At 53.6% G+C, this 25602-nt stretch overlaps 1 protein-coding gene across 1 annotated transcript; it reads right to left on the reverse strand.

Moving 5' to 3' along the window:
* Positions 1-1989: 1989 nt before the first annotated feature.
* SFRP5 (secreted frizzled related protein 5) lies at positions 1990-7326 on the reverse strand (the record flags this gene model as incomplete). Its single annotated transcript, XM_080695193.1, has 3 exons — positions 1990-2336; positions 4752-4829; positions 6807-7326. 3 exons carry the CDS (start codon positions 7324-7326, stop codon positions 1990-1992), a joined length of 945 nt encoding a protein of 314 aa, XP_080551319.1.
* Positions 7327-25602: the final 18276 nt, after the last annotated feature.

The following is a 25602-nucleotide window of genomic DNA, read 5'->3' on the forward strand; positions in this document are numbered from 1 at the left end:
ACCAGGTGAGACTGGTTGGGAAATTACTGTTTTTGCTGATCAAAAGGGCTGGAGGCAGCCGATCTGTGGTTTTTGCTCTTAGCCCTGACCCACCTATTGGAATGTGGTTGAAATCTTGGGAGGAAGAGGGACCATCTTGAAACCACAAGAACAATGTCTCCCAGACCTCCCACCGGCTTGCCTCTGTCCTTCTGGAGAATCCCCAGCTGTTCATGGGGTTTCTGTGTGGGTTCTGTGTGGTCAGGGCAGTCCTTCACGGGCTCTCCAGGTGGCCCAGCTGCAGGTGTCCATGCGGCCAGGGGACAGATGGTGTCGCAGGCAGGGCCCCAGGGGATGCGGGTGGGCTCGGGCCTGGCAGGGCTTCCCTGGTCTTTGGAAGGATCTGCCTTGGTTTCAGAACATAAATTCCTGGGCTGGAGGCAGGGGGCTGCCCGCAGATGCGGGGGCCAAAGCACACTTATAGAGCAGGGCCCTGGCCCCTTCATGAGGGCGTGGGATGAGCCTCCTGCCCGTGCTCTTGGCTGCCAGCGCCTCACAGAGCTCTGCCTTGTGCCCCAGCCAGCAGTGGGCCTGGTCCTGAGCTCAGCGGAAAAACAACCCCTGGTCCTGGTGCACTGTGCAAGTGTCTGTAAATATTTGGTCGGGATGGGAGGCTGGGAGACAAGGGGCAGATTCAGGGAGCCCAGTGGGCAGGGCAGGGTTCCTGCAGGCTGGGTGGCCTGGCCAGGCCTCTGCTGTTGCTGCCCTGTGCTGAGGCTACCTGATTGCCCAGGGGTGGCTGGTGAGCAGGTCTGACCACCTGTCAGTGAGAGAGACCCAGGAGTGGGGCGTGCAGCCCACAGCGGCCCCACCACAGGACTCTGATGCCACCTTTCCCCGCAGCCTTATGCACCGAGCTCTCCTTCCCTGCTTCCTCCTTTATCTTGGAGCCTCAGTGACTGGATTCTGTTCCCACTGGGGAGGGAAGCCCCTTGGGGTGCCCTGTGGTGCTGTGGGGACAGCTGCCCTGGTGATTTGCTGAGGACCCCACAGGAACTCTTCCCTGGCACCATCCCTTCCAAACGCTGGCCATTTGAGAGGTCCTCTGGTCCAAACTTTCTCCCTCCCCTGGCTATCACCTTGAGCCGGCCACCTCCACCTGCTCCGAGCCCCCAAGAGCCCCCTCAGCCCTGCACCTTCTCCTTTCTCGGGCATTACCTTATCTAGGCAGCAGCTCCCAACGAGGCCCATGTGGCCAGGTAGGTTCTTGCTAAAACTCATCCCACCCCACCCCCAGCTTTCTGGAACCAGCTGGCAAAGAAATCACCTGGCCCAAACCATCTATTGTTTTCATTGATTTAATTAAAAATGTAAGAAAATTAACCACCAAACCCTGTGTCTGTTGTCTAGAACCCATGGCCTGGAAGCACTGGCAATAACTTATCATGATCAGGCTGAAAGTGAGGCAGGAGGCTGAGGAGTGAGCAGGAGGTGATGCTGGGCAGGGCCTGCGCAGAGGCTGGGCGGCTCTCCAGGGCAGCAGGGTCCCAGGCCTGGGCAAGGGCATGGGACTGGGCCTTGAGGGCTTCGAGACCAGCTCCTTTTCTTTGGGGGACTGTATGAGGATCCTTCAGGGGGCAGGGGGAAGGGAGAACCACCCCTAAGCAGCTCAGCTGGACACTGAGACCCCTCTGGAAGGTGAGGCCCTGCCACTCTGAGATGTCCTTGTCAGGAGCCACAGCCCCCCCACCTTGCTCTGTCCATCTGCCTGCTGTCTGGAACCCCAGGGCTTCCCCCAGAAGAGAAAACCCTTCTCCTAAGAGAGGGAGTCCAAGGCCCCAGGGACCCCGGACCCCTTGGCCAAGGAGGACAGGCTCGGGGCCCCTACCCCTCCCTTGGAGCCTGCGCCACTAACAGCTCTGCGTGCAGCCACCCTCCAGCAGGGCGAGGCCAGGTGTGCAGGGACAGGGCAAGGCACAGCTGGCTGGGTGGGATGGGGAGGAGCACCCTTTAGTGGGGTTCCGCGGCCCCATAGAAGAAGGGGTAGTAGAGGGAGCAGGGATAGGAGAACATGAATTTGACGGCGAACTTCATCTCCTTGTTCTTCTTGTCCCAGGGGTAGATGGCCATGAGCAGCAGCTGTCCATCCACTTTGCGGCCCATGACCAGGAAGCTGCCGGCCAGGCTGTCCAGCTGTGGACAGGGGCAGCCCCCGCCGTTCTTCATGTGCAGCACCAGCCTCTTGGTGTCCTTGCGCTTCAGGGGGCCTGGTTTGAGCAGCTTCTTCTTTTTCTGGGCTCCAATCAGCTTCCGGTCCCCATTCTCGATCTTGATTTCCTTGATACGCATTTTGACCACTGTGGGGAGGAGGACAGAGGAGGCAGCCTGAGAAAGGTCAGGTGGGCTCAGGAAAGCAGTGGTTCCAGGTTGGTGCCAGTGTATTTTGGGACCTAATACTCTGTGGGCTTGGAGGGGTGGGGCTTACAGGTACATTGGAATATTATTTATTATTTAGTTATTGGTACTAGGGATTGAACACAGAGGCATTCTACCTCTAAGCCACATCCCCAGACTGATTTTATTTCTTATTTAAAACAGGGTATCACTAGGTTGCTGAGAGCCTCCCTAAGTTACAGGAGCTGGCTTAGAACCTGCAATTCTTCTATCTCAGCCTCCCAAGTACTAGGGTTACAAGCATGTGCCACCATGCCTGGATTATTTATTTATTTGGGGGTACTGGAGATTTAACCCAGGAGCCCTTTTAATTTTTTTTTTTTTTTTTTTAGCAGTACTGGGGATTGAACCCAGGGGCATTCTACCTCCAAGCTACACTCCCAGCCCTATTTTTTATTCTTTATTTTTGAAACAGCGTCTCACTGAGTTGCAAAGGGCCTCACTAAGTAGCGGAGGCTGTCTGTGAACCGCGATCCTCCTGTCTCAGTCTCCCAAATGCTGGAATTACAAGCATGTGCCACCATGCCTGGCTCCTTTTTAAATTTTGAAACAAGGTCTCACTAAATTGTCAAGGGTCTCACTAAGTTGCCGAGGTTTTCCTTTATTTTTTTATTTTTTTGTGGTACTGGGGGTGGAACCCAGGGGCTTTTCTACCACTGGGCTATACTCCCAGACCTATTTTATAATTTATTTGGAAACAGGGTCTCACTAAGTTTCTGAGAACCTCACTAAATGACTGGGGCTGGCTTCGAACCTGTGCGATCCTCCTGTCTCAGCCTCCCAAGCACGGGGATTGCAAGCATGCCCACCACGCTCGGCTTCGAGATTTCCCTTTAAACTGCGATCCTCCTGTCTCAGCCTCCCAAGTACTGGGGTTACACACATGTGCACCACCATACCTGGTTATATGTGGCTTTTAATTTCATAATATTAATTTTGTACCCAACTACCTTAACTATTTTATTTATGATACCAGAGCCCTGGATGGGCAGCGGGGCTGGTGCTGGGTTCCCCAGGTAGGGAGATCCTTATGATGGAGAGAAATGGGACTTCGTGAACTCCAGAGATGATTCTGATGGGATTTCTAGCTGTGTGGCATCAACCAAGCTCTGCGTGTGTGTATGTGTGCACGATGTGAGTGGGCAGAGCTGTGGCGGACTGCTCTTAACAGTCCTCTCTTAACAGCCAGCTCTGGGGAGGAGGAACCCTGCTCTGTAGCATTTGCTGATGTCCACCATGGCCAACCATATCACTGGGCATGGAGTCAGACAGAAGAGATCCCCCAGACTAGCTCTGGTGCGGACACAGCACTGCAACGGTGTGTGAGAGTATGCAGTGTGGGTGGGAGTATGTACATGTATATTTCTGTGGCTGAGAGAATATTTGTGGAATGTATAGGAGTGTTGGCTGTGTGGGGTCCTGGGCCAGAATGTCGTGGTCCAGGTCACCCAAGGTGGCAGAGAGAGCCTAATGCAGTTGAGGATAGGAGTCCTGAGTGAGGGGTGGAGCGGGGAGTCCCTTAGGCTAGTCTCTCCCTTCTTCAGGTCTCTGGCCCCACCTTTCCAAGAAGCCAGAGATTAATTTTGCCCACTCAGGGAAGGGAACTGTCCTCAAATCTCTTTCCTTCTCTCCCCCGCCCCCCGACTTACACACACACACACACACACACACACACACACACACCCTTCTAATATTGCAGTATTCTCTTTCTAAATAGCCTACCAACATAAAAGACTATGAAGTAAAGGTTTAATTAGTATCTTTTTCCTCCCTTTTTATAGACACAGAGGCCAAGACACACAGCAGGGAGTTAACTTGGCAAAGACCACACTCAGAATCATGTGGTCCATGAGTTGACTAGGTCCTAACTAGACTTGGCTTGGTTGTCCCAGGCCAACCAAGATGGGAAGCTCTGGGATGAAGCTTTGGGTGCAGGTGACCCCCACACCTCAGCACCCCTGGCCAGGACAGGACTGGGGCCTGGGGATGAGCGATTTCCATCCCAGAGCCCCTTTCTCCCACTATGTCTCCATCCATTTCTGAGATAATTCTGCCTCTCTCAAAGAGACCTTCCAGCCACAGAGGGTCCTCTGTGGAAGATGCTACAGCAGCCCTGGCCAGGGGTAGTTTCTGAGGTCCACGGACCTGAGATGAGGTGCAAAAAGAGGTGTGTTTCTTTCAGGAGAGGGTACATGGTGGTCATCAGATCCTAAAAGGGTTGATGATGCAAGAGCTGCTGGGGTTCACTGTGCTGGGGCTCACACGTGTGCACGTGTGTCAAGGAGGTTGCGGGCAGCGCCGAGGGGCCGCACACTCACCGAAGTCGCTGGAGCACATCTGTTCCATGAGGCCGTCGGCGCTGTCTTCCATCTCACACTGGGCACAGGTCTTGGTCACTGAAGAGAGAAGGTGCGGTGTGTGGGCAGTGGTTGCCGAGGGGCTCCGAGGGGTCCAAAGAGCCACTTAGGATGCAGGCTCCTCCACTGAGCAGCCCCCAACCCCCAGCAAACCTCCACTTACTCGTCAGGAAATGAGATGATGTCAATATCACTACCTGCTCACAATCACAAGATACAAGACTGCACAGGCCAGTGCTGCCCAGACGGCCACTGTCATCGCCCCATGGCCTTGGCAGCTGCAACCACACGGCACACTGTTTTATCTCATAGAATCCTTGGCTTATGAAGCAAGTAGTACTTCTATTTTAGAGAAAAGGAAGTTAGGGGCCAGAGTGGTCACTCAGGTCTGCAAAGCTGGTGAGTAGCTGGCTTAGGACTCAGGGTTTGTGACTGTAGTCTAGTGCCTGGGTGGGGTGTTTGGAGGGGCCAGGCAGGTAGGTAAACAGTGAGACCAGCAGGGCCAGGGCAGTCTGAGGAGCATTCCTGCTAAGGAGGGCCGCTTTGCACTGCCAGATCTGCTAATTTTTCAAGGGAAGCTGGAACTCTTTATTTTTATATGAAATATTCAGAGTTTTGTCTGTTGGCCACACACATTCTTCTCCAAGCTGCCTCTGGTCCTCAGGCCATTATCTAGCACCTGGCCTCTCCCCAGCTTCTCCTGAGTCTCCACCTCCAGGTGGGTCCCCACCAAAGGCAAGGGGTCTTATGTACAGAGGGCCAGGCCAGGTGGGATTCTGAGCTTCTCAGGCTGTTAATGTTTGGGCTCCAAAGGCATCAGAGAAGGATGCTGCAGGGAGCTGGGCAAGGACTGCGACTGCCCTGCTTCCCCACTGCGTTTCCACCTCCAGCCTGCAGACTCTTCCCTTCTCCACAGCACGGGAACCCACAGCAGAGGCATGGGCTTTTTAGGGCTGGCAAGAGCTAGGCAAGGCTGGCCTGCAGGTGGACAGGGCGAGGCTTTTCCAGGAGTGAGAAGGCAGAAGAGGGAGCAGTGCTGCCCCTTTGGGGAGTCTCTGCACTGGGGGACCCTTGGTCACCTGTGGGAAGGTGCTGGGTACCACTCCTTATCCTACTGGCTGGGGTGCTGCATGCCCAGGGCCTGGGAAGGAGGAGGCAGGCTGAGGAGGTGAGGGGACACAGACCCCACCTGGGAACACTGGTCCAGCACAGGGAGGGGGAGGCTGGGGCCAGGCAGAAGTGAGGGGCAATGGCCCTGGGGATGTGAGTGGAAGGCAGGACTTTGGATTTCATGGCTTCATGAACCTGGAATCTTTAAGGATGGAACTCAATAAAGAATTTAAGCAAATAGCCTAAGGTTTCCTCCCTAGAGGTAGAGCCTGGTTCAGGGAGCCTTAACCAGGAAGACCCTCAGCTGGGGAGATGGGGACAGAGGGCGGCTAAGAGTCCCAGGCATAGCAAAGAGAGTGGGCACATCCCAGGCACCCTCTTACACTCTCTCCCTCCCCAAGGTCCCAGTGCAGGATAGAGGTGATGTTTGTCTTGGGCTCTGAGGTCCAGATGAAAGGCACTGTTTGGAGACCCGGGGTATTCTTGGACTGAGGGTGGCAATCAGGCATGCTTTGGGACGCCCCAGGGCACCCAGGAGTGCAGCATCTTTGGAAGGTGGGTGCTGCGAGGGCACAAGGGCACGGGGCACAAGAGGAGGAATGGAGGAGAACCAGCGGGACAGTCCAGAGCCTGGGGGGGCGGTATCTACTTGGACAGTCCACGGAAGGAGGCAGGAGACAATTCTAAGGACACAGGAGGGCTGAGCGAAGACGAGAGAGGGGATAGGAGAGAGAGATGGAGATGTGTATGTGTGCACGTGTGCGTGTGTGTGTGTGTAGAGGTGGCACCCGTGCTGTGCTAAGGGAGGGGCTGTCAGGGGTGGGGAGCGGCGTCGGTCCGGGCCCAGCTCGCAGGTGCCCAGGGCCCCCGGAGCGCGCGAGGATGGGGACAGGCCGGTGGCGCTACCTGGAGGCGCGGTGGCGGGCAGGTGCCCGAACTGCACAGTGATGCAGAGGTCGTTGTCCAGGGGGAACTTGTGGCAGTGCAGCATCTCGGGCCAGGGGAAGCCGTAGGCCTCCATGAGCGGCGCGCAGCCGGCGCGCACCGCCTCGCACAGCGAGCGGCACGGGTAGATGGGCCGGTCGAGGCAGACGGGCGCAAAGAGCGAGCAGAGGAAGACCTGCGTGTCGGAGTGGCAGCGCTTGGCCAGCAGCGGCAGCCAGCTGCTCGCCTGCTGCTTCACCTCGGCCAGGCTCTCGTGCTCCAGCAGGTTGGGCAGCCGCATGCGCTTGTAGCCCACGGTGTGGCAGAGCGGCAGGTCGGCGGGGATGTCAAGGCACTGCGGCGGCTTGGAGTAGAAGCGGCCGTGCAGCGGCTCGGTTTGCCAGCCGTAGTAGTCGTACTCCTCGCCGCGGGCCGGCGCCCCGTGCAGCGCCCCCAGCAGCAGCGCCAGCGCGGCCGCCCGCGCGCCCCCCGCCGCCCGCATGGCGGCGCAGCCCCCGAGCTCGGTGCGCCTGCAGCCGCGCGGAGCCCGTGCAAGTGGGCAGCCTGCGCTCGGCTCCCGCGCCCCGAGTGATCCTGGCACCGCCCACCTCGGGGCCCGGACACCCCAGCCAATCTCAGGCCGCCCGCCCCCGCCCCAGGGCGGGGAGGCAGGTGGAGCCCGCCCCCCCCCCCCCCCCCGCACGGTTCCTGCGCCCGGGTGCACACTGTCGGGTCACGGGCTCCCCTACGCCACTCCCCGAGGCTCCCTGCCCTTCTCCATCCTTCCTCCTTATCTCTCTCCACCACAGCCTCTCCTGTTCCTTTTCTCACTCACTTCCTCGCTTATCTCCCGCCTCGCCTCGGCTTTACCCTCCGCTCTGTTTTCTCTTCGCCAACACCTCGGCTCCTCTTCTCTAGGCTGCCCACCCTCCCCTGGTCCAGGCGGGCAGTGCTGCACCCTGCGGTCTTCAGGCGTTCCCGGAGCCGGGCACTGCTGCTGGGGTCCGGGGAGGTGGATGGGAGCCAGCCATCGCAGCCTCGTGGGCTGAAGCTAATTACAGCTCCTATTTAGTGGGCTCTTACCAAGCGCCAGGCTCTTCGCGCTGCACTCCACAACCTTATCAGCGTCTATTTCGAGTGATAGCTAGCTCTTAGCGGGCTGTGTCTGCCACGACCGCGCTAAGCACATTGCATGAATCGCTTCGCTTAATTCTCACAGTAATGCTACAAGGTGGTAGGTACCACCATGACCCCCACTTAACAGATAAAGATACTGAGGCCAAGAGAGGTTAAGTAAGGATTCCAGCCAGTTCCAAAGTCAGAATCTACATTCTGAGTCTGTAGACCTAGCGGCTATGGAGGGGCTCAGAGAGGTGAAATAACCAGCCCCTGGGCACACAGTTCATCTGCCCGGGAGGGAAGGTTTTAATCCATGAGTCGGGCTCCAAAGGTAGGGCTTATCCACTCTGTCAGAAGGTGAATTTCAACAGGGGTGGGGAAGGTTGTGGGAGGAGGAGGAAGCCATGGTCTCTGAAGAGGCTCCAGGGCGGCATCAGAGAGGAGGCGAATTCAGGAGACCCATGCGTTGTATCTGGGCCCTGCCTTCCTGTGAGAGGAGTTGGAGGAGAGGCTTGGTGGGAGCACCTCCCAGCCTTTGGTGGGAGGACACCCTGGGGAGGGATCTCACAGGACGGCTGGGGATGCTGAGCGTCTGTCCTTGCAGTGGTGGAGAGGTGACCAGTATGTGTGGCGCTTGCTGTGTGCACAGCATGGGGGCACAGGGGGGAGACATGGCCATGCTTCTTCTGCTCTAGTTGTGAGAAGACACAAGGCAGCGTGCAGGAGGTGGAGGAAGAAGACTCAGCACATGGGGGGTGCGAGGGGGGACGGGGAGTCTTTTGATGTCTAGGATGCCCTAGTTGGGTCCAGGTACAGCAGGGGGCTTTCCTTCCCCTTCTCCATCTCTCTATCCCCACCATCAAGAGGCTCTGCAGCCAGGCATGGTGGGGCACACCTGTAATCCCGGGACTTGGGAGGCTGACAGGAAGGTCACAGGTTCAAGACCAGCCTCAGCAACTTAGCAAGATTCTGTTTCAAAATTAAAAGGACTGGGAGTATAGCTGGGGGTTAGAATGGCCTGGGCTCAATCCCTAGTAACACACACACACACACACACACACACACACACACACACACACACTCTGCAGACGAGCTCCCAGAAGGGGAAGGACTTCTCTGAAGGGTCAGGCAGCATAGTCTAGTAATGGTAACAAGAGCCAGATGGAGAGCCTGCTTCAAATCCCTGGTCCTTTACTAGGTAGGTGATTTGGGGCAAATACGTAATAATTCTGACTCTCAATCTCTTTGTTTGTAAAGTGGAATTTCCGTAGCAGTTACTGTGATGTGTAAATAAAATGAACAAATGAATAAAAAGGAAGCACCCTGCATAGTTGTGCATCATATAAAGAGCACTTAAGAATGTTGGGTCCCCCAGGGCTGTGTGACTTTGAGGCAAAAGATGGTGTGTGTTCTGAAAGCCCTCACCGTGGCCCTGGTTGGGGGCTCTGAGCGGGGATTCTGCTCCTATATCCTGGCTCCCTCACCCTCGTCTGTGCTTCTGTCCTCCAGGGAGGTGTGGCCCTGGGCATGGTGGGGCTACTGGGCCCCCCAGGTTGCTGTGCAAGGTAGGTGCTGCGCCCCTGGGCAGCTGTTGTCTGTGCTGTTCTTGGCGTTGCAGTGCTGGACCTGGACAGAGCTGGGCAGTGCTCCGGCTGCTGGTTATGTAAGAAAAGCACGTGGCCTGAGAGTCCCAGGAGTCTGCCTGACAGCTTGGGGGATTCCCAAAGGCACTGGGGCCAGGCTGGAAACCTCCTAGAAGAGGAGACAGGCAGTGTTTGCCTGGCAGCTCTGACCTGGGGACCCCCATGCTCCCTGACACGGACCGTGAAGGGGAGCCCTTCACAGGACTGAGCCAAGGAGGGCTGTGGCTGGCGGTGGTCAGTGGGGCTCTCCACTGACCGGAGATTACTGGCCGGCAGGTCGCCCTGCTCTGTGGCTGAGAAGAAGGCTGCTCTCTGATGCGGCGCACCTCTTGATGAGGCCGAACCAGGGCGTAGGCAGCTGGTGGGACACCTGGCATGCTGGGCATCTGGCCATGCAGGAGCGTTTGCAGTCTGTCCAGGCACATGTTTCCCCAGCTGATGGAGGGGACTTTTTGTTCAAAAGAATGCAAATTTGTGGTTTGTTATGAACAAAGTTCTATATAGCTATCTATTAAGATACCCCTTAGATTCAAGATACTTCTTTGATTGAACTTGTTTATTTTGTTATCAAACTTTATGGGTTTTTTTTCTATTTCTATTGTCTATTTTAGTGGTTCTCAAAATGTGGCCAGGGTTCCCCAGGGAGACCCTGAGGTCAGGTAAAAATTGTACATAATTCAGAGGTCTATTCAGAGTGCAAGATAAGCCAATGGATTTTAAGGTAATAGAGTAAGAGAGTTGGTTTAAGATTCTACATCACAATGAACATTTAGGAAACTACCATGTTAATATTTTGGGTAGTATAAAAAATATTCACAATTATCTGGAAAAAAAACCCATTAAAATGCTCCCCCTCTTCTAACTACATTTCTGTGAGTTAAATTTTCTTAATGTACTTCCACCAAAACACAGTATGGCAACAAATCGAATGCAGAAGTAGATATTTTCTCTTAAGATGGACATTACAGAGAGTTGCAAAAATGTAAAAAAAATTCCACTCTTCTTCACTATTTTCTTTGCTTTGGAAAATCTAATTATTTTTCATAACAATTAATTTGTGTTAACAAATAATATTTATTACTGACTGAATTAATTTTCTCCTTTTAAATTTCAAATGTAACTAACAGCAAGAGGTACAAAGCTATATAACCAAAAGTTTTTTGGGGTTCTTAATTAGGGACCTCAAAGGGGTTCTGAGACCACAATGTTTGAGGACTGCTGGTCTACTTAATCTGTTTCTGAAAGAGGTGTATATTTTGTAGGTTTGTTGATTTTTTTCCTTTACTTTTTTTAGTTTGTTTTCCTCTTAGTATTTTGAAGTTATTAGTATAAAGTTTCATGATTATTGTATCCCCTGGTTGGATTTTACTTCTAGCTCCATGACATATCTGTCTTTATTTATTTTTAATGCATAAGCCTTGGGGATACCAATTCCATGATCCAACACCTATTTAGAACCTTGCATAGAGTGCTCTGTGATTAGAGCTATAACCAAGTCATGTGCCAAGAGGCCCTTCTTATTTGTGCCTCCCTCCCCCTTCCCCCACAGAGAGGCAGCAGTGGGAGTGTACCAGGCTTAGATGCAAAAGATATGAGCTAAGCCTGGTGCAGTGATGCATGCCTGTAATCCCAGTACTGTGGGAGGGGGCAGAGACTGGAGGATCACAGGTTCAAGACCAGCCTCAGCAATTTAGCAACTTTTTTTTTTTTTTTTTTGGTGGTACTGGGGTTTCTGGAAGCCCTTCTACCTCCGGGCTACACTCCCAGACCTATTTTTACATTTTATATTTGGAAACAGGGTCTCCTAAGCCAGTGTGCGCGGCTGGCTTCAAACCTGCGCGATCCTCCTGTCTCTGCCTCCCAAGCACGGGGATTACAAGCGTGCGCCACCACGCCCGGTGACCTTCGGCAACTTTTAGTGAGACCCTGTTTCAAAATAAAAAATAAAAAAAGCTGCCGGGCGTGGTGGCGTACACTTGTAATCCCAGTGCTTGGGAGGCTGAGACAGGAGGATCTCACAGGTTTGAAGCCAGCATCAGGTACTTAGTGAGGCTTTTATCAACTTAGTGAGACCTTGTTTCTAATAAAATATAAAATAGGTCTGGGAGTATAGCCCAGAGGTAGAAAGCCCCTGGGTTCCATCCCTAGTACCACCAAAATAATAATAATAATAATAATAATAATAATAATAATATAATAATAATAATAAATAATAATAATAAATAAGTAAAATAAAAAAAAGAGAAGAGCTAGAAGTGTAATTCGGAGGTAGAATATCCCTGGATTCGATCCCCAGGACCAAAGCAAAACACAAAGAAGATTTGAGCTGATATTTTCAATTTACTAGCAAGTCCCTCCCACACCCTGGGATTCAGTTGCCTCCTCTGTGACATGGGGACCACCATTTATTTATTTATTTATTATTTATTTAGTTATTTTTAATTTTTTTTTTGCTGGTCTGGGGATGGAACCCAGGGTCATTCGACCTCCGAGCTACACCCCCTGCCCTGTTTCTTATTCTTTATTTTGACACAGGGTCTCACTAAGTTGCAGAGGGCCTCACTAAGTAGCTGAGGCTGTCCACGAACTGTGATCCCCCTGTCTCAGCCTCCTGAATGCTGGGGTTACAAGCGTGCGCCACCAGGCCCGGCTCTGGGGCCCACCATTTTGCCCGGCATTCTCTTGAGTGTCAAATGAGACACAGAGAAGAAAGGGGCTTGGGATGCTGATGAAGGAGAGGCTGACCTTGTTCTTGGCCTGTGGTGGGCTGAGGAATGGGACAGACCCTCTTTCCAGGGGCACCTCTCGGGTCCCCTGGCTGTGGGCAAGTCCTGTCCCTCAGGAGAACCCATTGATTCTTCTGTCTGCGGGAGTCATCTTCCTCTTACAACCTCAGTGCTCGCCTGCTGGGACACTGTCTCCATAGCTGCCCTGAGTGGTCTATATGAGTCCTAGACTATCAGTGCTGCCGGGGACCTGTTACCCCCAGGTCCCATCCCCTCTGCACGCCATTTTCTATGAGAGGAAACCCAGACCTGGCCTTCCTGACTCCCAGTCTAGTGCTCTTCCCACCACATCTCCAGCACTGTTTTACTTTCCAGCCTTTTAGCTCTGTCAGTTGCAGTCAGCATCTGCCCCAGGCCCCCAGCTGTGCGGGGCTCCCTGCCAGCAGCCTGTGCTCTCCTGGGTGGTTCAGCAGGCCTGCTCAGCACCACAGGCACCTTGGTAGCAGTGGGGGCCAGCCATGGAGGGGCTTCAGCTGCGCCCACTGCTCACTGACTCAAATGGCCAGGAGGGGAGCCTGGGTCGCCCCTTTTCTGAGCCTGGCCACTACAGGCTCTCCAGGTTCCTGGAGCATCTGTGGTCAGGGTTAGTCCAGCTGTAAACATGCTGGTCTTAAGTACAAAGCAACCAGGGCTGGGTGGAGCAAGCTGGCCTGTGCCGACAGGGGCTGAATGATGCTGTCCTCCTCCCCCTGGGGTTCCTGGCACAGCCAGGAGACACGAGGCCATGGCCGGTAGGCAGCTTGCCTGGCAGCACACCAGAGCATCACATTTACTAAGAGCTGAGCTTAGAGGCCCTGCGGAGAGCTGGTCTCTGGTGCTCTCCACTTCGGGCTCATGGTTTTACCTCCATACGTCTGCTTCCTCATCTGTAAAATGGGGCCATTAGTGATAATTCCTTACCAGATTGTTGAGAAGGTTAGAGCTCATTTTAAACATTGTTTAGAGCCAGGCATGGTGGTGCATGCTTGTAATCCTAGCATTTGAAAGGCTGAGACAGGCAGATCACGGTTGGAGGGACAGTCTGAGCTACCTAGAAAGGCCCTTTGCAATTCAGTGAGACCCTGTTTCAAAATAAAGTAAAACAAATAGGGGTGGGGGTATAGCTCAGAGATGGAATGCCCCTGGGTTCCATCCCCAGTACCGCAAAAAAAAAAAAAAAAAAGTTTAGAATACACACAGTAAGAGCTATCTACATAATTGTGAGTTAATATTGAACATTGGTGTGACAGTGGCCTTTGGAGACAATCATCAAATTTTGCAGTTCCTCCCTCTAAATTTCTCTTACATCCACCCTTTCTCTTCCTTCTCACTTCTCTCTCTCCTCGCTGCCCCCTCTTGTCCTCTCCAGCTGCCCTTCAGTCTCTTGGTTTTCCACTCTGCAGGAGCTGAAGGGGTCATTTTATAGTGCAAACCTGACAGCCTCATTGTCTAGCTCAAAACCCTCAGTGGCTCCCGCTGCTCTTGGGATAAAGCTCTTACCCAAGCTCCGGGTGGGCCAGGCCTTCTCTCTGGGCACCGGGGGGTGGGAGGGTTGGGGCCAAGTGTTCTCAGGCTAGGGCCCAGACCACCTGGCCCCAAAGACCCTTTTTTTTTTTTTTTCCAGTACTGGGATTGAACCCAGGGGCATTCTACCTCCAATCTACACTCCCAGCCCTATTTTTTATTCTTTATTTGAAACAAGATCTCACTAAATTGTAGATCTCCTCGCTAAGTAGCTGAGGCTGTCCACAAACCTGTGATCCTCCCTCCTGTTTCAGCCTCCCAAGTACTGGGATTACAAGCATGCGCCACCACGCCCGGCTCCCCCAAAGACCCCTTTTGTCAATCTTTTTGGGCTCTGTTGGAATTCTTGGGAGGCCCAGGGAAGATCAGGAGGGTCACAGGGGAGCTGCTGGGGTCCGAGTGGCGTAAGTGTGGTGCGTGGTGCAGTGGTCGCCTGCTTCTGAGGATTGGGGAGTGCTGGGCAGCCCCCAGCTCGGATGGCCTTCCCTTCCCCTTCCTCTCCTGAATACTTGCCTAGGGCCTCCCAGGTGCCTGGGTTACACTTTGTTTTCTCATTTTACTTCGTTATCCCAATAGCACTGTGAGAGAGGCATTATTATCCTTCTTTGATAGGAGAAAACGGAGGCTCAGAAAGGTCAGTAACTCGCCCAGGGTCACACAGCTAAGAAGCAGAACCAGGACTCAAACCAGCACTTCCCTCTGTAGTCTGTAGATTCCTGGCTGCACATGAGAAGTGCCCGGGGCCGCTATCCTGAGGAACACTAACCCAAACCGGCTTGGGTTGGACGGAAGCCGGCTGGGCCTCTCACCTCAGGGAGCTCACACACAGTCTAGACTGGGGGCCAGCCTATGAGCAAATACACAAAGCACTTATAATCAGAAGGGCGACTTCCCGGGAGGCCGTGGCAAGGTGCTCCAGAGCCACCGCCTCCGCAGAGTGGACAGCGGAGTGAAAGGCTCTCTCTCTTCCTTGGGCTTTCACCTCTGTTGCTTGCAGGCTATAGAGATTCTGATAAGAGGTGCCCTGACCTCAGCTCTGATAAGACCTCCTGGGGCCTCATTTTCCCCCCATCTGTGAAACAGGCAGGAAGAATTTCTTTGCAGATTTGTTGGGAAGATTAAATGAAGATGCATAAAACTGCCATAGTGTAAGTGTGGAAGGGGTTTTGTGCAATCGCAGGGGGCAGACTGTGCAGGCCCCCACTTTTGTTTTAGCTCTGGTTATGGCGATGTGGGGCCCCAGGGACCCCAGATTTATTAAATGTGGCAGCTGAAAGCTGTCCTTTATTCTGTGGGGCCTGGCCACCCAGGGGCCGTGAAGGCAATACTAACAGTTCATAAACTATTCTCCATGTTTCCCCAAATCAACACGGAATGGTTCGTTTGCCTGTAAATAAAACAGCAGATTTCTTTGCTTTGGGCTGGAATTACATACTCTCAGGACTGAACTCCTCTCATGCTGAACAGAAGTCAATTGGCAGCCCAGGCAGCTCTGATTAATATAAAAAACAGAGTCTGGGAGGGGGAGGTGACAGGCTCAGCAAGGGGACAGCAGGTCAGAGGGGCCTCGGGGGACTCTGTACTGGGGGGGGGGAGGCAGGAAAGGAAGTCAGGAAGCCCCAGGGTGACCCTGGGGGCAGGACTGTGGAGGGGAAACTCAGGGCAGGAGTGTTAGTGGTGGGGGCCAGTGGTTGGGGGTCCTGGCCAAACAATGGCCTCATTAAGGACAGGGTGCGGTGGGGAGGAGCCCCGCATGGTCACAGGGAGTGGGGTGAAGACATGGTGGACCCCTCCTCTCCCAGACTCCACCAATGGAGCAATTGTCCTCCCAGAGGGCCTGGGAAGGCTGGACGCCTGCCCTGAGGGCCAGCGAGGTGGCCCCAGAATGGCTCTACTATGCTGGTTGCTCTGAGTTCAGGCCTCAGAAGGGGCTACTTGGTCCCAGTAGGTCTGCTAGTAGGTCAGGGTATATGGTGCCTGCCCAAGGCTCTTTGAGAAGGGGCTCCCACTTCCCTCTATCCACCTGTAGGAAACCAGGACCTGTTTAGGTTTGAGCAGGAGATGGGGCTCAGCCTACTTCAGCTAGGTCTTCTTCTTTTCAACCCCATCCCTGCACTCCGTGGCGGGCTGCCTGGCTTGGAGGGTCTCAAGGGCTTCACCTGTATGTGAGAGCACTGAGCTAGAAATGCTTCTCAGCTGGATGGAGAACCTGCCTCCACCTGGGCTGTGGCTGCGCTTGCTCAGCAGGGCAGCCGGGCTGCTCTGAGCACTTAGCCTATAATGTCCTGCCCAGCCCTGTCTCCCCAAGAAGTGCCCCCCTCAAGAGACCACGCCTGGATGCTCAGCTCTTCACCACTGCTTTTACTTACTTTTTTTTTTGCGGGTCTGGGGATGGAACCCAAGGGCATTCTACCTCTGAGTGACACTTCCAGCCCTATTTTTTATTCTTTTAGTTTGAAACAGGGTCTCACTGAGTTGCAAAGGGCCTCACTAAGTAGCTGAGGCTGGGCCTGAACTCAGATCCTTCTGTCTCAGCCTTTTGAATGCTGGGATTGCAAGCGTGCACCACCACGCCTGGCTTTTACTTACTTTTTATTTTTATTTTTTGGTATTGGAAGTCGAGGCCCGGGGCATCCTACCTCTAAGCTGTAACTCCAACCCTTTTAATTTTTTGTTTTGAAATAGAATCTAGTTAGGTTGCTGAGTTGCTTTTTTTATTTTTAAACATGGTCTAGTGAGGTCTTGTTAAATTGCTAAGGCTGGACTCGAACCTGCAATCTCATCTCAGCCTCCCAAGTACTGGGGTTACAGGTGTGCCCCACCACGCCCGGCTCATTGTTATTTTTTAAGTAGAGTGATAGATGTGTTGTGTGGGAACTCAACAGATAAAACATGAAAGGGGCTAGTGTGGTTAGGGCTGGCATGAGCCCAGGGTCCAGCCTATGCCTGGACCCTTCCCAGTGTGAACTCTCTCCAGTGCTTCAACCTGCTGACATCTGGGCATCTCTGCCCTAGTCAGCTGATCTGATTGGTCAGATCTCTGTTCTGATTGGTCAGTGTCTATTCTGATTGATGGACCATCTGCTAAGATTGGTCTGCCATTTGCACTGCACCCGTTGTTACTTCTTACCCCATCATGCACCTTGTGTGTTGGGTTTTGTTTAATTCTAAGAGAGATGATTGGCAGATGAGGTTTGGGGACTAACTTCCTGCAGCTGGGCATTATCCCTAGCCTCCTGGGTTTCCCTTGGCCAAGCTGATTTGAGCACATCAATGGCCAGCAGGGAAGAGAGCTTCTCAAAGTTTATGTTGCAAAGGAGTCACTGTGAGCCAAGTGTGGTGGCACATGCCTGTAATCCCAATACTTGGGAGGCCAAGACAGGGGAATTGCAGGTTCGAGGCCAGCCTCAGTAATTTAGTGAGAATCGCAGCAACTTAGTGAGACCCCACTTCAAAACAAAAGTAAAAAGGACTGGTGGTGCAGCTCAGAGATAGAATGCCCCTGGGTTCAACCCAGTATCCTCCCCCCCACCAAAAAAGGGAGAAAATAAACAACATGTTTAGATTGCTGAGATTCTAGTCCGTAGCATGTCACTTCAGGTGACTTGGGTGCAGGGAGCTTTGGACCGGGATGAGAAACGCTGGTGGCTTCAGAGGTGCTGTGCCTGGTCTCCCCTTCCGCCCTGCCTTTCCTTGTGGCCACAGCTTCTTTCTCTGTACTGCCCTGCTCCTGGGCCTCCTTGGGGCTGAAGTGAGAGCTTTCCCCTTCTGGAGGCTCCATGCAATTCGGAATCCCTCCCTGTGCCTGCCCCTCCTTCAGGGTACTCGGCTCACCCCTTCTCCTCTGCCCAGCACTGGCTCAGGCTCTGGTAGGTGATGGTGTCAGACCCTGAGGTAAGTGCTCTCTACCCATTTGGGTCTCTAGACAAGGCTGTGAGGCAGGTGTCACCACTCTCCTCTGTGTGCACAGGGAAGGCAGAGGTGACATGGTTGCTCAGTGGGGGGCTCCCAGATGGATGTGACCCCATCGCTCACACCCTGAGTGCAGGGGCCCCCGCCCTTGCCGCTGTCATCCTGGGCTGTCATCCCGCCCGCCAGGGAGCCTGGCCTGGTGCTGTTATTGGAGTATTATTGACAAGGACCTCCCAGGAGTTCCTGCTTCGGGAGTGATCTCCACAGTCCTGGTAAGAGCAACCCGCGTGAGTGCTTGGGAGTCACACCTGTGGTCTTGTTCCACCCACCCTTACAGCTGAGGGAGGCATGCAGAAATGGCCCTCACCTTACAGATGAGGAAAGCAAGGCTCAGAGAGATTGGCCACGAGAGTTTAGATTGTGCCTGAGTCAGGAAAGCTGAGAAGGCCTTAGATCTGCCCCTCCTGGGCCTCCCCCGGAGGCCTCTGAAGTCAGCTGGGGTCCCCTGCAGACAGGGGTCGGCGCCCTGTTGACCCGGTCTTTCAGGGAGGCGGTGGGGTCAGGGAGAGGAGCATTCTTTCCCCTCAACTCATATCCCCAGCCTCTGGCTTCCTGGAATTTTTGTTAGAATTCCAAATTGCTTGGCAATAAGTTCTCTTCCCCACAGTTTTTTGCAAACAGGAATGGAGCACCCTTCCACTTCCAGACCACACACTTTCACAACTTTTCCTGCTTTAAACGGGTGCCAGGGCCTGTTAGGAGAAAGCGGATCTGATAGCAGACCAAGAGGCCTGGTGTGGGCAGGAGGGCCAGTGGCCAGCGAAGAGTTCTGAAACAGCCTCCCGGCCCAAGCCCCCTGTGAGGGCGGCAGAAAGGACCTTGGCCCCGAGGCCTAGAGACCCAGTGCCAGCCCCTGGCCTGTGAGTCCTGTGTCCTGTGCAACTTTGGGATTGTACTTCTCTCTGGCTCCCACTTTACCCTTCTCCTAAAGGACTCTGTAATGCCCCTGGGAGAGGCTCAGGTGAGATAACGACTCTGGGGTTTTATCACTATAATTGCTTGACTTCCTGGAGGTCAGGTCTGTCTTGGTAGCATCCTTTAGCAGAGTCTCTGCAATGATGGCCATGTTCTCTGTCACGCTCCAGTTCAGTGGCCACTGGCCCTGTGGCTAGTGCTGCTGAGGAACTTTAATTGCATTTTACTGCCGTGAAATTCACATAATGCAAATTAGCCATCTGAAAGTGGGAAATTCAGTAGCAATTCTACACTCACAATGTTGTACAGCCGTCCCTTCTCTCTAGTTTCAAAACATTTGTCATTCCCAAAAGAAACCCCGTACACAATAATTTTTTGTGTGTATGTGCTACTGGGGACCGAATCAAAGGCATTCTACCTCTGAGCTGTACCACCAGGCCTATTTTTATATTTATTTTGAAACAGGGTCTCCCTAGGTTAATGAGTCTTACTACTTGCTGAGGCTGCCCTTGAACCTGTGATTCTCCTGTCCCAGCCTCCCAAATACTGAGATTACAGGCATGTGCCACCATGCCCTGCTTTCTATACTTATTAAACAATAGCTCTGTCTCCCTTCTGCCCCAGCCCCAGGAAAACACTACAAGACTTTCTGTCTCTATGGATTTGCCCATTCTGGATACTTCACAGGAAGGAACATCTTCATATGTAGTATGTGGCCTTTTGTGGGCTGGCTTCTTTTTTTCTCTTAACATTATTTTTGAAGTTCATTTGTATTATAGCATATGTCAGTACCACAGCCATTTTTAATGATTGAATAATATTCGTTTTATTTAATTTTAATTAATTTAAATTTGAATAGCCACATGTGGCTGGTGACCTCTGTACCAGGCAATCGGAATTTTGGGGGTCCTTCTGGGCAAGTGATAGAGCATGGCCTCCACGTACTTGCTGGTCCCCGAGAGAACTCCGGGGAATAGAAGGAGCTGGAGAATGAAAAGACGGAGGAAAGAGTCCAGGTTGCAGCAGAGCCCGAAGCTTTGCCCAATGTCCTGTACACTACCATGTTTGAGGTCGTACTAAAGCCTGGTGCTGGGTTCTGTGTGACGTGTGTTTTGACTCGGTTGATCCTGGAAGCCTGTGCTGTAGGTCTTTCTGCCTTAATCCCCACCTTGCAGAGTGGGAGGCTGAGGCTCAGAGTGCTGAGATAACTCACTCAAGACCACCTAGTTGATAGGCCGGTGAACCTGGGTCTGGCCCTTCCAGAGGCCCGCTGTCTTCACCCTTAGACCACACAGTCTTTCAACCTGATTGCAGAGCCGCCCAGGGAAGGCAGATCAGTGACCTGGCCACTCACACCACCACACACCTGGAGGCCACAGGTAACTGCAGGGGACCAGGTGCTTTGTTGAGACAGAGGGGTGGCTAATGGGTCAGGGAGTAGACTATCTGTTCCCCACTGTTTACAATGAATAACCTGGCCTGCTGGGCCCCAGTGCCCTGAGCCAGCCCCCCACTATGAATTGATCTGGGATGGTGGCTCTGTTAATTGCAGACCCAGAGTAAACAGGGCCAGGGGCTGATAGTAGATCCTTTCCAAGGTGCTGCCGCCCTTTGCCCTCTGAAGCGCTCGGTGGGAGGAGGCAAAGGAGAGAAAAGGGAAGGATGAAGCGCTGGAAGTGGTCCTAGGCTGGGGAGGGAAACTTGGCTGGGCCCCAAGAGCCTATCTCTATGTCCTAGAAATAAGCTTCCTCTGGCTCCCTGTTGGTTGTGCCCCTGGAACGGGGGCCAGCAGGATGCGGACATCCATCATGCCTCTCTTGGGTCACCTGCCCCTCACCATTCTCCACGCATCCCCCATCCCTCCATTGCTTCTTCATTCTTCTCTTTCAACCTTCTTCCAGCACTCCTTTCGCCCATTCTCTTTTATCCATCCATTCATTTTTCTCCTCTTTTTCATGTAATCCATCTATTATTCTCTTACTCAATTTGCTCATGTGGAAGTCAGTGCCGCCCTCCCACCCAGCCCTCATTCGCCTTCACCGTTTCTTCCCCTGTACTGTGACCACGCGCTTCTAGGGAAGAGGCTGATGGGAGGAGTCCTCTAGGCCCTTCTGGTGGGAACAAGCCCAGCCACGGGGTCCTGAGTCTGGGCCCCTCCCCAGGCCCGAGCGCAGTGCCTGCCTGACTTCAGACATGCTGGCCCCTGGTTCAAGGTCTGATGCAGTCTCACTGTCCTTGGGGGGAGAATAAAACCTTGATCCTCAACTGGGGACCAAACAACTCATTGTCCAAGCGGGGACACTTTAGAGGGTGAAGGGGTACTGTCAACCTACACCTGGACCATGGGTGGCCTGGGACTGGCCCGGGCAAAGGGGAATGTTCTGCCATCATCCCTCAGCCCCAGCCGCAGCAGGCTTGGGGCTCAAACAACCTTCTCTCCTAGAGCAGGCTTGGGGCTCAAACAACCTTCTCTCCTAGAGCAGAGTCTGGATGTTAGGTGGGTCCTGGGACAGCAACATCAACCCTCGGTCAGTGTGGTGTCTGACTCCCTCTGGGACCCAGAGCCCACACTCCAGTGTGATATGGAAGAGTCCCTAAGGGGCTGTCCCGAAATTAGCTCATCCCAACAATCTGTGTGGGGACAGCATCGAGATCACTGTTTTCCTTTACCAGATGAGGAAGCCGAGGAAGGGGTTTGTAAAGTCGTACAGCTGGATAGACCCTTAAGTCTGTTCTCAGGTTACTCAATAAATAACATAAAACCAAAGCAGTTCAACAACCCCTTGTCTAAGCCCCAAACCTGTGTCTGCTTTACAGATGGGGCAGCTGAGTCGGGGTGAGTGACCTCCTAGCTATCCCTTTGGCCAGGTGGGGCTGCTTGACTCCAGGTTGGCCCTGGCCCAAGGGCTCTAAGAACTAACAGTAGCAACAAGAACAGCAGCTACTGCTCAGTGAGCCCTTGGTTAGCATCAGCACTGACCTGGACTCTGGCAGCTGAGAACAGACCCTCCCTCCTGCTCCCCGCCCTCCTGCTTGGATGTGTTCTCCCAGCCAAAGCCACTACCCCAACCCTGTGGCTGGAGATAAGATAGCTGCAGCCCATTCATCAAGGGCCTGGCAGGGAGGGCGGGGCAGGGCCAGACATGCCAGCATCACAGGGGCAGATAAGCCCCCTCCTCCTGGGTCCTTCAGTGCTGGGCCCCAGGGAAGGTGCTGGGAAGTTTGGCTTCAGGTACCTGGAGAGGTGGGCTGATGCTGCTGGGGGCACTGGGGCAGTAAACTGGATTGAGAGGAGCCAGCTAGGGGTGTAGCTCAGTGGTAGAATGCTTGTCTAGAATGAGCAAGACCTTGAGTACATGCCCAGCACTGCAGAGAGAAAGAGAGAGAGACAGAGAGAGAGAGAGAGAGAGAGAGAGAGAGAGAGAAGAGAGAAGAGGGAGAGAAGAGAGAGAGAAGAGAGAGAGGGCTCCCACCTCAGTGGTGTCCCTCTATGTCCTTAGATAAATCACAACAACTCTCTGGGCCTCTGAAAAAAATGGGGGAGATTGGACTAGATGTCATGAAAGGCCTCACAGTGGCTAGCTCAGTGGCTAGCATGGGGGTAAGTGAGGGGGCACTTACTTGTCTGCAGGGAGGACAGAGGGCGCCTGGGTTGAGGGACGGCAGGCTGGATGGCATTTGTCTAGTACCCGTCTTGGTTACCCACACAGTACAGCCAGTGGGTGGTGGTGGTGGGAGTGGCTGGCGTGACAGGGTGGGAATGAGCCCTTGAGCCCTGCGTGCTTCAGGGGACCCACGCAGCACCCTGGATAGGGGCCTATGTGCTGGCATGGGGGAGCTTGATTCAAGTCCCGTCTCTGTTACTCCTCTGCATGATCTTGGGGCTTACTCAGCCTTTGGCACCTTGGTTTTCTCCTCTGTACAGTGAGGATGATACTAATATCTACCTCCTGTGATCTGGGGAGGTTTTGCTAGGAAGATCACTGTAAAGCACTTAGCTCACGATGCCCGGCAGGTGGCAAGACACTCAATAAACATTAGCTCTTTTTTTTTTTTTCCTGGCCAGAACCACAGGGCCTGAACCCTCTTCATGCAGCTTCTGGGTGGAGATGGGGCAACTCAGCCCCAAAGCATGGGGATAAGCAACCACAAAAGCAATCACAGGCCCAGGGACGCTGATTCTAAAGTATACCAGTTCAGCTGGGTGTGGTGGCACATGTTTGTAATCCCAGTACTTGAGAGACTGAGACAGGAGGATTGCAGGTTCAAGGCCAGCCTCAGTTACTTAGGCCCTCTGTAATTTAGTATGACCTTGTTTCAAAAAAAGAATAAAACATAGCTGGATGTGTAACTCAGAGGTCGAATGCCCTGGGTTCAGTCCCCTGTACTACAAAATAAATAAATAAATAAATAAATATAAAATAAAGTATACACACACATATAGATATACATGTGTGTGTGTGTGTGTGTGTGTGTGTGGTACTGGGGGTGGAACCCAGGGGCTTTTCTACCTCTGGGCTATACTCCCAGACCTAATTTTTACTTTATTTGGAAACAGGGTCTCACTAAGTTGCTGAGGGCCTCACTAAGTAGCTGAGGCTGGCTTTAAACCTGTGCGATCTTCCTGTCTCAGCCTCCCAAGCGCTGGGATTACAAGCAAGCGTACCACGCCTGGCTTTTTTATATTTTTATAACTAAGCAACAATAAATCTAAAAATGACCAGCATTTACCATTTCATACAATTTCTGTAGCCGCTTAACTGGGCACTGCTGACTCGGGGTTGCTCAGGAGATGGAGAAAGCAAGTTATCTTGATCAAGCGATCTTGGAACATGCTGTTGCAGTTATCTGAAGACTTGGCTGGGCTGGAGGATCTGAGTCCAAGCTGGCTGGTGTGGCTGCGGGCCAGAGGCCTCCTGGGCAGCTTGAGTGTCCTCTCAATATGGCGGCTGGTCTCCGTGAGCAGGTGATCAAAGGTAGCCAGTGTGGAGGAGGTGGGTGCCCTTCCTCATCTGGTCTCTGCAGTTGCCCACCACTGATTCTGCTTTGTTCAATCAGTAGAGACAAGTCACTAAATCTAGTCTGCACTCCAGACAGGGTGAACACATGAGAATTTGTGGCTATATTTTACAAACATAGCAGCTATTCTGTGCACAGGTGCTCTGTGCTGGGAGACTGACACATATTGCTGCCAATCCCCAGAACCTCCGGCTACATCAGGGATAACATTCCTTTTAAGGATGAGACTATAGTGATTCAGAGACTGAAGGATGGGCCCCAGGCCACCAGCCAGGTGCCCTGAGTGCTGTCTGGTCTCAGGCCTGGCCTTTCCCACCCCACACCCCCTGCCAAGCCACACGCTAGCCAGCCTTGCCTCAAGTGGCACCGGAGCAGCTGGATGAAGGAGGCCTTTGGCTGTAGGGTTAGAGGTGATGTATGAGGCACCAGGTACAGGAAGAGCAGGGACTACCAGAGCTGCACTGGCCTGGCTTCGGGTTCTGATGCCACCAGTTACTGGGTGCCTCAGTTTCCCCATCTACCTGATAAGGACTGTTGGAAGATAGGGTGGGGGTATACGGAGTAGGTGTGTACTTTCTATTACCAGGGAATAGGACTGTGTTCTTTCAGTGACAGTGGACTGTCCTCTCTCCCCAGTTCTGGAACGCCAGTCCAGGCCTTGCCTGGCAGCAGAGCATAGGCCTGCTGCTGCTGTGCCAGCATTGTGGGTAGGGCTGCGGCCAGGCCTGTGAGCCTAGAGCAGGAGGCCCCTCACGTGGGAAGGACTCAGGCCAAGCTAGTGACGACCCTATCATCCTCACCATGACTCCTCCTGGGCTCCAGGGGTCCTGGCAGGAAGCCCCCAATGCACCTTCCTTCTGACATCCCAGTGCTTCAGTAAGGAGGGACGCTCGAGCACTTGCCAGCTTCGGCCAGCAGAGGGAGCAGGTGCTGTGTCTGGGAGCCTGGGAGGCGCCCTGGCGGGGTGTGCTCTGGCCCAGAAGCCCCTCAGCCCAGAGGCTGGCTGGAGTTGGGTGATTTGAGGCACAGTTGGCAAGGGTGGGAGCTGCATCCTAGGCATCCCCGGAAAACATCAGTCTCTACTCCCTGGGGAGGGGGCCATGGGAAAGGAAGAAAGGATGGCGTTTCCTGGGCCTGTGATCTCAGCTCTCAGCCTCCCGTGGGAACCAGAGGAGGAACCGAAGGCCTCAGTCTCCATGCCCTAACCCATTCAGCGAGTGCCTTCGTGCACCTACTGTGTGCAGGCACCGTGGTACGAGGGCTATGCGGTAGAGTGGTCTCTCATAGGGCCGACGTTCTGGTGGGAGGCTGGGCAGAGAGGCAAGATGTGTTTGCAAATGGGACGTAAAGGAAATGGTACAACCGAGGCAACGGCAGGGGCCCACGTGCTCGCCCGGGAGGCCAGGTGAGTTTAGTGGGCACGTTGGGGCATCTGTGAGCGGAGCTGCCCCGCCCGCAGAGCCCGGCTCCGCAGCAGGCTGTTTTCAGCAGAAGTCTTCACAAGTCTCCACAAGGACGGGGACTGACAGCAGAGAGGACATTCCATCTACGAGCCGCCTGCACGATCATCCCTGCAGCAAGCCCACGGGAGGCCCCAGTCGGCCAGGCCTGGCTTCTGGCCCAGCTCTGTATCCTGCCCACTGTGTGGCCTTGGCTGAGACACTTGACTTCTCTGTTTCAGCATCTGCAGAGCAGCGGTAAGGACTCCCACACAGGGTGAGGACTGTGAGGTGAATCCCGGCGCTGTCTCCTGCCCGCTGGCAGTCCTTGAACATGCGTGTGTTGACTTCGTGAGCTGGCTTCCTATCGTTGCTGTAACAA

This window comes from Muscardinus avellanarius (genome assembly GCF_963383645.1).
Source record: "Muscardinus avellanarius genome assembly, chromosome: 4".
NCBI lineage: Eukaryota > Metazoa > Chordata > Mammalia > Rodentia > Gliridae > Muscardinus > Muscardinus avellanarius.